The 16,978-nt window shown below is 36.0% G+C and overlaps 1 protein-coding gene across 1 annotated transcript in view; it reads right to left on the minus strand.

Annotated features, from left to right (window-relative positions):
- Positions 1 to 16,978, minus strand: part of ASPP (Ankyrin-repeat, SH3-domain, and Proline-rich-region containing Protein) — a 195,355-nt gene that overhangs the window by 119,356 nt on the left and 59,021 nt on the right. The window contains exon 4 of the mRNA XM_089246204.1: positions 8,948 to 9,064. Within this exon, the coding sequence (XP_089102330.1) occupies positions 8,948 to 9,064 (117 nt within the window). The remainder of the gene's footprint in view (positions 1 to 8,947; positions 9,065 to 16,978) is intronic.

Here is a 16,978-nt window from a genome sequence, read left to right on the forward strand (position 1 = left end):
AAAGCTCAGTATTTCTCACGCTACAGGTGGCAAAACAGTTTCAGCTATACCACATCAACAGATATTAAAAATCGTGCTTAGAGAACAATGCTATATCCTTGAACGTATGGAAGCAGATATTGTCCTCAGATTGTACAGTTTTATTAGAATTTCTTTAAAGTACTACTACGATGAAAACGTCATTTTAGAAGAAAATATCCATTTTTATTTTTAATGAAAACCCTATTTTTTATGATTCCAAAACAGGCCTTGGTTTGTTTATATGGCGCTTAGAAGCGAAGTTACACCCACTTTAAGGCCGAAACACGCTACGCTCACATGACGTGATTTCACGTCATGTCAGAGACGTTGTGAATTCTGATTCGAGGAAATTCTGTGACGTAGGAATTCCATGTCAAAATCAGAATTCGCAAAATCTCTGACATGACGTGAAATCACGTCAGTGTAGTGTGTTTAGCCGGATTTTCCTAGGAGCAGGTTACCTGCACCGTGTGCAGCGTGAAAACGCTGATTGGTTAAAAAACGTGAATTTCAGGTTTTTAACCAATCAGCGATTTCACGCTGCACGCCCCGTAGAAAACCTTTTCCTGGGAAAACCTGGTTTTTCGGCTTATAGTGTTGCGTTTTCACATACAAAAATCCGTGAATAAAAACTTTAAACGCGTTTTACGAAGAATGCTATTTTCTTGACATTTTACTTTAGTTTGAAACATGATTTCTAAAAATTTATTCATTGTATCATCACGAAATTTTAATATGATATTTTGCTATGTATTTTTAAGATTACAAATCAAAATTTCACGTCTATCACATGTATTTGTCTAATTATAGTGTTTTATACATGATAAATTAAATGAAATTTCAAAAAATTCACACGTACATTAACAGATTTCAGTGTAACTTATGAGCATACCATACAATCCTTTAAGTTTTTAATCATAACCTGCACCATCACTAGCTGAATGTACTGTGAAAATGGCAAAACATTCCATTCATAGGATGATTTTTTTGCAATCGTGTCTCTAATATCACATGAGTTTTTGCTTAAAATTTGACATAAAAATGACTTTTTCATAGAAAATGTCAGAGGTAGTCTAGAATTTATTATCGTTTTCCTCATATTTTGGGGCACTTTTCATCAAAAAATGTTATTAAAGAGAGAGCCTTTACTATTTTATACAAAAGTGCTCTCGAACGTAGTCGATACCTTAAACTTCTCACTGGTACCATGTAAGTACCACAAGTTTAAAAGTTCTAGTTCCTGAACCTAATAATTAATGCGCTCTAACCTCAGTTGTAAGTCATTATTTTTCTTTGGTAGAAACCTATCTACTCCATACAGCTAGCTCTAACGATATACCGCAGTTTATTTCGATAACCGATTTCTTCGAATATCGTTAATATGCAAAATGGAAAAGTATAGATATTCGATTCTTTCTTTTCCTACGAATTACACATAAAAGTTATAGGACTTTCCGGTTATAGTTTCTGATCATTCTTAGATTAGAGAAACGTCTGGAATATATATGCAAACTCTCTCTCTTTTCAGTGCGTCTCCTGTATTTCATCATGTAACAGAGTGTGATTGATGCTACGAGCCCTTTAGAAAACTTGTGAACAGTTTTGATAAATTTGAGGCTATGGCTGTATGCAAATTATTTTTCGAAGGGAAGGTTCAATTGATTACTCTCCTGTTCATATTTGTCATAACTCGAGTGTTATGAGTAGAGCCCGGATTATATGCAACCCTTCGACATTGCAACTAATATGGCCTTTTGCATATTTTGGTCATTTTTAGCACTAATGAATACAAATGCTTAAAATCAAAGAATTTTCCGGATAAGTGCATATTTTTGAAGGTTTATTAAGCTTTTTCAAATAAATATTTCTCATAATACTTTCATAACATCGCTTTTTTCTCCCGCAGGTAGGATTTCGGGAATTAATAGAGATGTTTGTATATATATTAACTGTTCTATTGTAAGGTTATTTCTAAATATATGTCAAAAGCGTTCAATGTTTTTAGAAATAGTGTCGAAATTATTTTGTTACTTGTATTTCATTACTGAGCAGCTACAACAAATTAGCAATTAAAAATGCCTAAATAAAAATTATGTAGAATTTATTTGCATATGCAGTACATACATACGTGGGATATTTTTTTGTAAATGAATGTGTACTAAGAGAAGTGGAAAATATATATTGTAAAAACATAACTTTTTTTAAGTGCATATTTTCATATTTTTTTAGCATACTTCGGCACTTTTTTTAGCGCATATAATCCAAGCTCTATTTATGAGAAATATTGGAAGAAAATCTGAAGAAAAATCCAATTATTTTGCTAGTAAAACACAATAGTTCCTGAGAAATTGTGTATTGAAATATATGAATGATTTATGAATGAAGTATAGAGTAATTAGCACAAAAATAATATAATTCGATATCTTGTGCTTGCTTTAAACTGATTGATGAAGATTTAGACTTTCGTATTGATGCATTTATACAAACCGAGATGAAAAGAGAAAAGGTATATAACGTAATAGCAGTGAGATTTTTGATATACTAAATGATGTGTCCCAGTATTATCATCCGAAAAGTGAAGACATTATCAGAGTCGTGAAAAAGCTGATGATAATGCTTATCCAGAGGACCTCAACAATAACTTTGTAGCTGATGATTAGCAATATCATTTTATATATGCAGCATTAATTCAGTGCAACAAATACTGTTAAAACAAATTCACTCACGCGCAAAAGTGTTCACAGTGATACAATATTGTAATATTCAATTTGGCTTTTTTGAATGTTGATATCGATTTCCGCATATTACATATTAACATTAATGACTATTAGTTGCTCAGCTGAGCGTTCATTTCCTCAATTAGAGTGTAAGAAAAATCTTAATAGAGCAATTATGCAACAAGGCAGGCTGGATGACTTTCGTGGAGAACCCCGTCATTTAAAAAAAAAAAAAAAAATTCATTCTTATCAGATTCTTAGACAATCACAGATGTTAAACCAAAACGTTGGAATCTCTGCGGTTTTTCTCTCTCGATGTGTGAACTCAGTAGAATTAACGTAAAATTAGCGTGTGCATGTGTTGTTGACATGACATACACACGGCCAATATGACCCCCATCAACATCGAAATCATTGTTTATTAAACACCCTTCCACCGATATAAGAAGTGGATTCTGTTCAACAGCCGTCCAGTAGAGAGATAGATAAAACAGCTCACACACACACATACGAAACCCCCTTTAGTATATCACAAGCCGTCGAGTTGGGGGTTTGCTGGTAAGTAATATAGCCTCTGTGCGGTTATGCGGAAATCGTGATGGTTCTGCATCACCACAGGTGACACAGTGGCAAAAAGGAGTGGCTCCCATTTAAAAAAGTCTCTCCACAGAAAGTAGACATGTACGAAAAAATTCAGACACCTGCCACTTTCACTTGCGATTCGGAAGACAGATGGCAGTACCTCGAACACAACACGTACGCCTCATGCATCATAAATACGTGAGAAACGCATATATGTACATACAACACCAATTCGTTAAAAATACAATTATATGCGCATCTTGTGAGACATTCTTTATGGTTAAACATCGATCATTGATGAAACACTCTCTTCCATAAAAATAATATATAAAATACAAATTCATTATTTTTGGAATAGCCATTTAACTGGCAGAGCAGAAATCACTAAACCTCCTGTAAATTGCCTTTATGAAATAGTCTTTCTTCCGATTTTCAGTAGGTGCAAAGTAAAGGGATAGGAAAATGTGTTCCATTGAGAAAAATCTGCTTTGCAAAATATCTGGGCTTTTCATTGCTAAAATAAAAGACTTTTAAGAAGGCGAGATATCTCGTCAATGCCAGTGAAAGGATTGACCGAAGGATAGAATGCTTCAGACAACTATGAGCTGATACAAGCTTCTCGAACGGGGGCCGGCGGGGGGGGGGGGCAAGCGAATCACCGAGTTTGTGTATAGCAGCGTTCCTGAACCTGAGGATCAGTAAAATGTGTGAAACAATTCGACGTATCAATTGTGTCCCGTATTACGGGACATTCCTATATTTTTAGTTGTTCCAACATTGCTCGACGACGCTTATTTGAATTTTTAACGTTACATAAAATCGTGAATAAAAAAACAGCGTGTTCACGTGTTCATACTTATTATAATAATTATGGATATGTGTGTGAATACAGATGTTCATCTTACGTACTGTATTTTTGTCAGGTTCAAAGTTTTTTTTTCCTGAATTTCTTAGCAATTTTCACTGCAATTAGGGATTTTGCCGACTTATGGCAACGTTTCTGATAGCAAATGACGACATTTGTTTATTTCCCGTGTTTGAAAGATCCCAGTTCACCCCATTTTTCTCAATAAAATACGGTCATCCAATCATTTGAATATTTTTTCCTTAAATAAATTTTTGTTTACTGCGATTTATAGCAGACTTTTATTTCTCTATTCACCCTTTACCCATTTTAGCGATAATTAGCAAATTTGTCTAAATTGAATTTTTTGGCTAAAATTAGTGATCCCGTAGTTAGGATCCTAATTTCTCGCATTTTCTTTGATGAGGTATGGTGAACTATAAGTATGAATATACAACTTTTATTTGAACCCATATGAACATTACTAATTGGGCTGGTTCGATTAATCGATCAATTGTTGATCGCAATTAAAAATTTTAGCCAAGTTAATCGACTCAATCAATCTGATTAAAACTGGATTGAAATTTGCATAAGTTTGTAATTTAACTTCATTTTTTTAACATTTGGGATAAATGACCAAATTTAAAAATAATTGGATCAATAGTTTGATCAAGCTTTTTTTGGAATGGGAAAATACAAGTCAATTTAATGAAAATTGATTATGTCGGTTATGAATTGATTTTGCAGGGAATTTCACATCACAAGACTAAAATTTATTGTCTCCACTGTGAATAGCAATTTTTCGGAAAGAAAATTTTCTTGGAAGAATCACAGAGAGCTCCACTCCTTACAATAACCATTTGGGAGAAGTTTCTAGGATTAAAAGCAACCATATCAGGGCCATATCAAGAGCATCATGGGCTTCCGGGTAAATATATTTTTCTGAGGACCCCTATCTGACTAGAAATGCCTACCTACCAATTCACGTGATAATCTCGGAAACCTACACCTGATCTCGTTATCACGAGGCCCCTCTGCACTCAAAGCCCCCAGGCCGTGAACGGGTGGACCCATGTGTGAAGACGACAGCGGCGACAGTATGGTCGGAAGTCATTTCGAAATCAGTGACTAACCTAAATTAAAATTTTTTAAAAAAAGATCTTAGGCCGGGATTACGCTATAAAACTTTGATAAAATCACTTTTATAAAACTTGAAAAATCCAGCCAATAAAGCTCATAGGTTATGTTTGAGCAAATGCAACCCATAATCTTACTGGTTGAATTTTTCAAATTTTATAAAAAAACTTTTAGAAAACTTTTATAGTATAATCACGGCCTAAGAGAAGAAATTCAAGGATTTGACAAATATATATTCAGCATATTGAATTACTTCAAGCAGGCAGCCTTAATTTTTTAATATATTCATATATTCGTTTGCATCTAGCGAATAACTGCGTGAGAGAGAGAGAGAAATTAATAAAATATATTTTTTTTAATAGCATCAAATTAATATTTTTTAGTTACGAAAAATTATTCGATTGAAATTCGATTAATCGATTAATACATTTTTATTAGCCGGTTAAAAATTTTAATTGATTCCCAGCCCTAATTACTAATATCAATTACAACAATTGAATAACTTTTCATTCAGTTAAAATTGAATTCGTCAAGTCTGCCGGTGGACCTCCTATACCATCTTCGCGAACCACCTTTAGTCCACGGACCATAGGTTGAGAAAAGCTAGTGTATAGTGAACGCGGGGGGCGGGGTCGAATTATCCCCTCCGTTCTCCGGCCTATGCCAGAGCCACCCTAATCAGATGCGGGGCCCGGTGCGAATATAATTTCGGGGCTCATAAGCCTCGATTTTGTATCTTTTGCGAGGAAGGGAATCGCAAAAGATTCGTGCATTATCACAAAAAATACAAGAATGATGAAAAATATCAACTTACCAATGAAAATTCAGAATTAATCTGAGAAAAAACTCAGAATTGAGTAACATTCAGAATTAATTTTAAAAAATATCGAAATCAATGGAAAATGAGAATTATGAGAGAAAAACCCCAGAATTTTTTTCTTATGAAAATTCAGAATGAATGAATTCGAAAAAAAAGAAAATCCCAGAATTGATATGAATTCAGAATAAATAAAAAAATCCCGAAATCACAACACACACAATGGAAAATCAGAATTAATGAGTGAAAAAATCCATAATTGATGAAGATTTGTAATTAATGAGAAGAATAATTCCAGAATTGATGAAATTTCAGAATGAATGAGATATATAATTCCAGAATTTATGAACGATGAAGATTCAGAATTAATGCGAGAAAAAACCAGAATTGATCGAGTTTCATAATTTTAATGAGAGAAAAAATCCAAAAATTGATAAAGATTCAAAATTAAAAAATGGGAGAAATAATTTTAGAATTGATCAAAATTCAGCATTAATAATAATGTGATCCTCACGTATTCCCAAGGGATCATCATGATCCGTCCAGGGAATTTGTTAGTGTTAGTAAACATCCACGCCCGAACCGGAATTCGAATCCAGACCTGCACAGTGAGAAGCTAGTTCCCTAACCACTCGACTGCCAGGCGAGTGAGAGAAAATTCCTAGAAATAATCAAGATTCAATTGATGAGAGAGAAAAATCTTAAATGAGAGGCAAAATCCCAGAATTGAAAACATACAGGGTGCATAGCAAACAGAGGGGTATGACATTCTACTGACGTACCGTGATCCTAGATGTATACCTCCAGTTGGAAAAAGTTTTCAAATAACATGTAGTACTCGGACATGACATTCATGTTTCAAAGGGTTGTATATAGTTATTAAAATTTAAAAAAATTAATTCTTATACAGTCCCCGTGTGCCCCAAAATCCAGTTAGAAAGTTGTTGCTCTGTCGGCACAACGGTTACCCGAATATTATTTTCACTTAGAAACGTGAAATTTTTCCGTTGACATCAGAAAAGACAGGGCAACAACTTTCTAATTAGGTTTTGGGCGCACGAGGACTGTATAAAAAAGTAATTTTTTTTATTTTTTAATAACTAAACTAATAACTAACTTATTTTTGAAACATGAATGACATATCTGAGTACTAAACGCTGTTTGGAAACTTTTTCTAACTGGAAGTATACCTCTAAGATCAACGGTTCGCGAGTAAAAGTCATACCCCCTGTTTGCTAAGCACCCTGCATACAGGGTGACCCTGAATTATTCTTGGGGGGCAAACTTTAGGGGAAGGTAAAATAGATATAAAGAAGCATGGGGTCGGAAATGAAAAGTGTTGGCAGAAAACCTCTAATGAGGCCTCATTACGAAACTTTCAGTCACTGCTGCAACTGTTCATAAAACACCTGGCATCTCCGAAAGTGTACGTCAATCACTTGCGAGACGCTGCCAGGCCAGTATCGATATTGGTGGTGGCAAATTTGAGCATTTACTGCAATTATTAATGTAAATAAGTAATAAAAAGTAATAAAAAGCTTTTTCATTTCCTCAGCATTTCGTGTTTTTCCGCCAACACTTTTCATTTCCGACCCCCACATTGCTATACAAAAAATGCTTCTTTATATGTATTTTACCTTTCCTTAAAGTTTGGCCCACAAGTTCAGGGACACCCTGTATAGTTTTGAGAGAGATATAGGTATATTTTTGTCACACTCTTATTACCGGTAAGTGCGGAGGCCCCCACGCACCGTGGTTCCCGGTCGCACACACCCCTAAGGTCGGCTCTGGCCTATGCGAATATAATACAATTTTTATTTTCTGATCGGGGGCAATCCCCCTTTCGCACCCTCCAATTAAGCCTAGGCAGACAACAACACCGGGGAAAAAAACTATTCTGGTAATCATTTTGAAACTTTTTTCAAGTACTGTAATTCCACAAATATTTTTCAATTATGTCAAAAAGTTTAGCTTTCTTAAATAACAAACAAAAATACGCCACTCTTACTTGAATAATTCCCGGACGGCATACCGGACAGGAAAACAAATGGTTTTTGTTTGAAGTATCAAATGTAACAACAACGGAAAAGGAGGAGAAAAAAAGTTTTCTCTCAAATTTGTTTCCTTTCCTCCGTACTTATTCGCGTTCCCAACATAAAAACAAGAGCAGGAATCGTGCTTTTTCTCCCGAATTCATCGCGCTTCCCCATATATATATATACATAAAAATCCGGGAAAAAAAAAAAACTAACTCCCGAATCAAGTGTTGCACGCATTCAGCGCCGTCAGACGGCTGGTCGCCAAACTACCCCACTGTCACGTGGTACCGTTTTTCGATCAACTTGGACCGAGTCTAGAATGTCGGTTAGGTGGAAAGGGGTGGGGTGGGGGAATGTGACAAGCAAGTTTTGGTAGGGAATAGTATTCTTCACATTTCCCGACAATTTATCAGGAAGTCATTAAAAAAAAATATAAAACTCCAGAAAGGAAAGTGCTAGAACCGGAGCCGTGTTTCCCAGGCGAAAATTGAGATGAAAAATGGACGTTGTTGTAAAAGTAGGGAAAAAAAGGAAAATTTTTATTTCTGACAGCCCGGAGCTGTAAAAACTGGATCCGAGCTCATTGCTAACTGATCCTCCATTATAAGTATCGGGTGGAAAAACGGGGGTTGTTTAAAGCAATTTTTTTCTAACCTTCGACAGAACACCTCATTATCGGGAATCATGGGGGGGGGGGGGAAATGCAACAACGTCTAAGTAAATATCCTTATTTTCGGGATATTTTTGTTTTTGCGAAACAAGACCAATTACGCGACAACAAAATACTCACTCGTATGCTGGAACAACATCGGATCTCCATATTGAAGGTGGAAGGATACCAAAGCCCAGTTCTCTCCATGCCTGCCCAATACGTCCATCATACGAAAGTCTAACGGTATTGCTTCCTCTGGGGAAAAATTGAAAAGACGAAAAGGATCATTTACCTTAAACAGTAATTTCATAGTATCAACATTAATTGCATTTACATATATGTGTTGTGGTCGATATGTTAAATGTGGTTATTATGCATAATAGCCGAGTATTTTGGTAAGTTTTATAAATTTCCCTAAATTTATCACTATACCGGCGATTATGCATAGTACCCAAGTGTCGTTGGTAAATTTGATAAGTATAAAAAAAATTATCGCTTTCACAGGTGATTATGCATAATACCCAAGCGTTGCGTCATTGGTAAACATGATAAATCTTACTATATCATATACTATACATGATAATTCATGCGTGTATCAATATATGGAGGTGCGATCGTAAAAATTGTTATCATTATATAGGGTCCGACTGTATTTATCACACATACTACACACATTTGGAATTTTTTTCATATTTATCAAATTAACCAATTAAACTAGAGCAGCGGTGCTCAACCGGTGCTCCGCAAAGCCCTTGGGGCTCCGTGTGAACTTCCAGGGGCTCCACGGCCACTCGAGGAAAATAAAAATAAAACCCAGTAAATTTGAAAAAAATTATTATAAATATTTTTGAATAACAAAAATAAATCAATAACTGTGATTAATAAATAAAAAATGATTAATAAATAAAAAAATGATTTATAAACAAAAAATTGGCCTCCGGGGCTCCGGCATAGAAATTACATACCAAAAAAGGGCTCCGCGGGTCAAAAAAGGTTGAGAACTGCTGCACTAGGGTATTATTATGCATAAGCATAGATAAAGGCGATGAATATCAAGTATTTATCAAATTTATCAACGACACTTGGTTATTATACATAGTCACCGGTAAAAGTGATAATTTTATTACTATTTATCAAATTTACCAACGACTCTTGGGTATTATGTATATTCGCTTGTAAAAGTGATAAATTTATCAAACTTACCGAGACGATTTACCGTACATATATATTACTGCCAAAGCCCGAAATTGGTTAGTTCGCCACGGGGCCGGCCACATCGCGAATTGGCTGATTTCGGTAAATATTGACCCGGACAGTTCGCGAAGTGACCGGTGATTCCTGGCCAAAATCCGATAACAAAAGACATGATTCGGGATCATCGTCATGTTGGCGTATATTTTTTCGTGATAATTATGCCAACTTTAGTTATGGCAACCCATCAAACCACGGTCACGATGTGATAATCATTTTTTACCTCCAAAATTTGGCAGGAAAACTATATGTTCATATAAAATTATTTTTATAGTTTTCTCTCTAATTTTACTCTTTTCTCTCGCATCACATGGAACTAATCCAATACAGCTGCTATATATAGATATTTACATATGGTGGTGATTTAAAAAATTGATTTGGCTCCTACGGGACCGTGTTACATCAGCACATCGAGTTTTGGCCAGGAATCTCTCTTGGCCATTTCACGAAGTGGCTAGCCCCCGTCACGAATCGGCCGCACTTCGTGCTTTGGCAGTAACATATACACAAAAGTAATAGTAATGGAAGTACGAACGTATTTATTTAAATTAAATGCATAATCACTCTATATATACTGTAACATAATATTCTATTATTATTTCTACAAGTATATATAATAAAATTATTCTTATATTATACTCTTGTAGAAAAGGGAATGAAAGGGCCGCTGTGGTGGTCGAGTGGTTATAGTGCCGGACTCGTGATGCGAGGATCCGGGTTCGAACCCCACAGTGGTGGTCGGCTGAAGTTGGTTTTCTGTGGTTCCCAACTTCAAGGCGCAAATGCGAGCCGATCTCCCCGTTAAAAAGTCTCGCCACAGAGAGCAACAGTCCTACAACGGTAAATCATTCAACCATAACACTTCACGCATAGTTAGTAAAACTGGGGGCAGATGGCAGCACTACACATAACAAGCATTACACAGAAACAAACTTTACGTCAGGTTGCACTACACATACACGCACATTCCCGCATGTACCGATTCGTTGGGGGGGGAGAGGGGGGTTCCGCGCGGGGGGGGTGCATGTGTGGTGTAGCAGTAGTAGGTAGGGGCTCGGGGATCCATGATGTTCTTAAGTCAGCCACCTCGTTGGGCAATTTGCCTGTTGTGGCGTTGTATTTGTATTTGTATTTGTAAATGTTTTTACATCTTGAGATCTGTCAGTTTCTTTGATCATCAGAACTCAGGGGGTCTGTCTAGACTTTTTTGTAGGGTCCCTTATTTTTGTGAAATGCAAGTAATTTTTGGGAATCGAAATAATCCAGTTAATCTGTTACAAAAGAAATGAAATGCCAAATTTATAGTTTCAGTAATTTTTAGTTTGTGAAGGAGCCTTTCACGAAAGATCCGGGATTTTGTGAAGGGTCCGGAAAACGGACCCAAATTTTGGCTGGATAGACCCCCGGAACTACAACATCCGTGCATTGATTTAGCAACAGAATTCGCTAAATCTGACACTGATGGGTGATAAGATATTTTCTCGACTTTCCTCCCAAGGGAATTGAATTCTTTTGATAACAGTTTGTTGGGAACAGGGTACATTTTATAACATATTTGATCAGGAGGTACTCAGATGTTGGTGAAAGAGATGGCAATGGGTGTTCCTGAAGTTTGTGTAGGAGAGAAGTACGTATAAAACCAAAATTTTTAAAATCTAAAAAGTATAAAAAAAAAACGAAAAAAAATTTAAAAAATTCCAAGATGCGCTCAGGGGCGTATTTACTGGGGGGCTTAGCGGGCTACAGCCCAGTGCGGTAAGCTCAGAGAGGTGGCAAATTTTGGGGAGGGATTGGCCAAGAAAATTAGTTGAATTGAAGAATTGTTGTTTATTTGATTCTTATACTGAGTGAAAAACTATTCAGTGATTGTAATTGATATTTGTAATATCTCTCGGGTGAAAAAGAAATGATACCTACATATTACAGTAAAACCTCTCTTTTTACGGACACCAACGGGACAAAAAAAATTCGTCCGTAAAAAAGAGGTGACCGTTAATCAGGGGTGTGAAATGCATACTTTTGTTTTACAATGGGAAACTATTATTTGGCCGTAAAAGAGGAGTGACCGTTTAAGGGGTCACATATCTCTTGACATGGCAGGATTGCCATGCAACCAGGATTAATGCAGTGGGAAGTTCACGGGACGCTTGAAACGAAGGTTATGAGTTCGAGTCCCTTCGTAAAAATCCGATTTTTTTTGCCGCTGTGGTGGTCGAGTGGTTATAGTGCCGGACTCGTGATGCAAGGATCCGGGTTCGAACCCCACAGTGGTGGTCGGCTGAAGTTGGTTTTCTGTGGTTCCCAACTTCAAGGCGCAAATGCGAGCCGATCTCCCCGTTAAAAAGTCTCGCCACAGAGAGCAACAGTCCTACAACGGTAAATCATTCAACCATAATACTTCACTCATAGTTAGAAAAACTGGGGGCAGATGACAGCACTACACATAACAAGCATTACACAGAAACAAACTTTACGTCAGGTTGCACTACACGTACACGCACATTCCCGCATGTACCGATTCGTTGGGGGGTTCCGCGGGGGGGGGGGGTACATGTGTGGTGTAGCAGTAGTAGGTAGGGCCTCTAAAAAATGGCTCGGGGATCCATGATGTTCTTAAGTCAGCCACCTCGTTGGGCAATTTGCCTGTTGTGGCGTTGTATTTGTATTTGTATTTAATTTTAATATTGTATGGTTGCACTGATGTCATGTCATTTTATCATGCGCGCCAGTTGTTTTCAATGCATTTTTTTTGAAAATTTTTAAAAAATAAAGTATTAAAAATATGTAAAATTTTCTACCATCATAGTATATTTAATCAAAAATATGTGAAAAAAAATTGTTGTAAATAAATGATTAAATAGTATTTTTAATGATATTTTGACTTTTTCCCATGTTAAGAGGTATGTAACCCCAGGTCACCATACCTCATCGAGAAAGGAAATTGCGATGCTAACTAAATACGGGGTATTTAAAATATGTAATTTGCGACAAAGGGTGCAGGGGATTTTTCTGTCAGTATATATTACACAATGTTATGATTGCCAGTATGAGCCAAGTCGGCTTCTTGGCAATTTCTTTGTCCATGTTCTTTGTATAATATTTCGTTTTCTTATGTAGATTGAAAAAAAAAGAATAAAGAGCTGCTGCAAAAATCGCAAACCACAATTAATTTCACGAAAGAACATTTAAATGACTACGTGGCCATATTTCATTCAGAAAAATACAAAACAACTGGGACTTTAAATACGGTAAAATATAGGACATCGACCCAAAAGCGTTGCCGTAAATCGGCAAAATGATTAATTGTTGTTAAAATTGCTGAAAAATTATCAATGGAAAGTATTCGGGTATGAAAATACACGTAAATTATTCTTTTCTCCATGAATGGAAGGGGAAATGAAGAGCTACTGAAATCGCAGTGAATCGAAATGCTGTGCACGGACAAAAACATTGAACCTGACACATGTGTGAGAAGAAAAATATCAATTATTAATTTATATTTATAATTTATAAGTTATGAAAACTCTCTTTATATATATTCACGATTTTAGTAAACATTACAAATTCAAATAAGCATCGTTGAAAAAATGGGATAAATATAAAAAAAATCGGAACAACCAAAAATACAGGAATGTCCCATAATACGGGACATAAGTGGTCCGTTGAAGTTGTTTCGGACATTTTATAGGTCCTGGGTTCAGAGAGGTTGAGAAACGCTTTCATATGACTATAATTACTAAATATCATTCACTAAACTAGCGATGCTGAGAAGAAACACAGCAAAATCACGAACACAATTTTTTGGTAACTAAAATATACGTAATTCGAAAATCTCTGTGAAGGTTAGAGCCAAAGAGCTGAAGCAACCCTCAGTTATAAAGTTATGTACTGTATTTCTAATCTCTTCCACTCCAAAAACATCGTCTCTAGAATACAATACTGTTAAAAGTATTTCGAGTGTTTCAAGGGTTAGTTTTCTATGCTCAAGGTACAACAGTTTCCCCCTTACGATGTATATGGCTTAACTCCATCTTAGATAAAACTTAAAACTGAACAAGAAAAGACTGAAAACTTTTCATTCCTATTATCACTGACTTAGAGAGAGAGAAAAAAAACCGATTTCTGACAGAATCCGGGTTTTCTAAAGGCGATTATTTTCTTTAGAAGGCTTTTTCATACCGACGCTTTTCCAAAGGAGAAAGGAATAATAAAATGAAAAGTCCTTCCCATTCAAACTTCCAGAGATAGCTTCGAATTTTTAGGATTTTACAGGCATTTCGATCTTACATATAAAACGGGAGAACTTCAAAAATAAGAATTCCAACTATCGGCTTCGAATCTTCGGTTAAGAAACCTGTGGGAAATGATTCAGAAATAATTCTCCCGGAAACTCGGAAGAAAAAAAAGAGGAAAAACTTAGCTTACCTCCGGCAAATATTAATTAGTTTCCGCTTTCATTGATGCCATTTTGAATCTTTGGTTTCCCCATTTGAAAAAAAATAGATTTTTAACACTTTCTCTCTGATCCAGAGAAAAGAAAAAAAAATCACCGGAGAATGTTTCATGATTTTCAAATCAAATATTTGCTTTTAAATGCCTAGAATACATAGACTTATTTACAGATGGGTTTTCTCAAAAGAATACTATAGTGGACATATCTTTGACGTATCTCTTAAACGTAGGAGAATATTTGTTAGTGAGAAGTGAAAGGTTTTCTCCTTTTCTCGATATTGCGTGTAATTATGTTGACTATATTTCTTCGAGAAAAATACCGTAAATTTGTTTTGCTAATACGGGAAAATACGGGACATCGCCATTTGCCGTCAAACAGTCAACAAATTACCACGAAAATTGCCAATTATGGTACAAAACTAACCAAAACTTTCTAAAATACCACAAACAGCTGTTATAGCGTCCATAGCAGTGATTCTCAACCTTTACGAGCCCACGGCCCGGTTTCATTTATTTTTGTCAGTGGAGGACCCTGTCAAACCAAACCCAAAACCAATGGAAAATGAATGAGTGAAAATGAAACGGCTAATCACTCGTGGCCCGGTGCGATGATGTCAGGGCCTGGCACCCGGCCGCGGCCCTGCGGTTGAGAAACACTGGTCTATAGATACGGGCGGGCTCGTCAAACGATAATGCTGACGTCGCAGTGCTCGGTGATGGCAGATATGATGCCTACGCATTCGTTGTTCTTATACATGTTATTCTAAACCATAACTTGGAAACTTAACCAGAAACTTGGAAGAAAAAAGAGGAAAATGTTTGCTTACCTCCGACAAACATTAATTAGCTTCTGCTTTCATTGATGTCATTTTGAAAATCTTTGGTTTCCCCATTTTGAAGAAGAGATTTTTAACAATTTCTCTGATCCAAAGAATAGATAAAAAATTCACTGGAGTTTGTTTCATGATTTTCAAATCAAATATTTGCTTTTAAATGCCTAGAATACATAGAGACTTATTTACAGCTGATTTTCTCAAACGAATGCAATAGTGGACATCTTTGGTAATCTTGAACGTAGGAAAATATTTGTTGGAAAGAAGTCAAGGATTTTCTTTTCCTTTGGTTGTGTGTAATAGATGTTTTCTTTTATCCTGTTTCTGGTTGCGCAAGAGAGAAATCCGAGACATACGGATTAGGATTGATTTCAGTCTTCGTGAGTGGTGAACACGAAGGAATAAATGAAACTAAGAGGCAACCAATGGTCGTGCAACCAACCAGCTTGGGCAAGATCACGTTTCGTTGAAAATGCAACTAGTCACGCCCTGAACCCACTGACCCTCGATGAATCAAGGTCATCATCATAAACACCGCCACAAACATCAAGAACTAGGGAGGCCAAGTAGTGACATTTTCGGTCTATTCCTCATCTTCTGGAAGAGTTAGCTTGGAATTAAATACAGTCAACTAGCAATAACTCGAACTCCGATAAGTCAATATCTGTGTAAGTCGAAGTTTTCACTCGGCGCCAGAACTTTTTCGTATTCCAGTGCTAAAATTTTCTCTTAAATCTCTCTCGAAGTTTTCTTCCTTCAAGTCGCATTTTTCGGGAATAAGAGGTTTAAAAACAAATAGAGCATTTATATTCCCAATGAGAAATAACGGGTGTGAAGTTCATAATGCAAATGATTGTCAATTGCTTTAAAGTGTGTGGATTCTTTGGTGATCAAAATGTAACAAGTAGGCCTATGGGCTGTTTATGGTAATTGAACGATTCCACCAATATTCTAGATGTAGAAGCAAATGTAGCTATGTTCCTTCACATTGATGATACGGTACTGATTTGCGATATATTTGATGTGGACATTGTTAAGGGGGTTGGTGTACGCAAATTTTCAAATACTATGAAATTTTCTGCGTTTAAATGTGTTCAAGCTTTTGTTCTACCTGTACTACCTGTTCTAGAAATATTTTTAAAATATTTTAATATAAACTGCTGGCAGGCATTATATATGCCAATGTTTTCCACTAAAATGCTCTTTTCTCAAAACTAAGTTTTTTGTTAGATAAGGAACATTTTTTCGAACAACACTCATTCAAATGTCTCGAAAATTTGTGTCTTTCAATACTATAGTGTTACATTGTTTGACGCGAGGATTTTTTATTAAAATTATTTTAAAAAATTTTACAGCACAAAATATGGGTAAATTTTGGTGATTTTTGTAAAAGTTGCATGTTGTTGAAGTTAAAATTCGAGAAAAAAAATAACCAACAGTTAAAATCCCAAGTGCTCATGTCAAATTGCATAAAAATATCCACAATATTTGAGAAAAAAATTGATTGCCTAAAGTGAATAGAAAATGCTCCTTGAAGGAAGGAGGTTTTTCCCATAGGAAAGCATGGGAAACCAAAATCGTGCACCAGCCCCCCCCCCCTAATTCATTGCACAAGAAGGTAATTCCGGTGACG

The sequence above is a fragment of the Pholcus phalangioides genome, unplaced genomic scaffold, assembly GCF_987345545.1.
Source record: "Pholcus phalangioides strain wild (caught in Gottingen) unplaced genomic scaffold, Ppha-v1.0 ptg000017l_1, whole genome shotgun sequence".
Classification (NCBI taxonomy): domain Eukaryota; kingdom Metazoa; phylum Arthropoda; class Arachnida; order Araneae; family Pholcidae; genus Pholcus; species Pholcus phalangioides.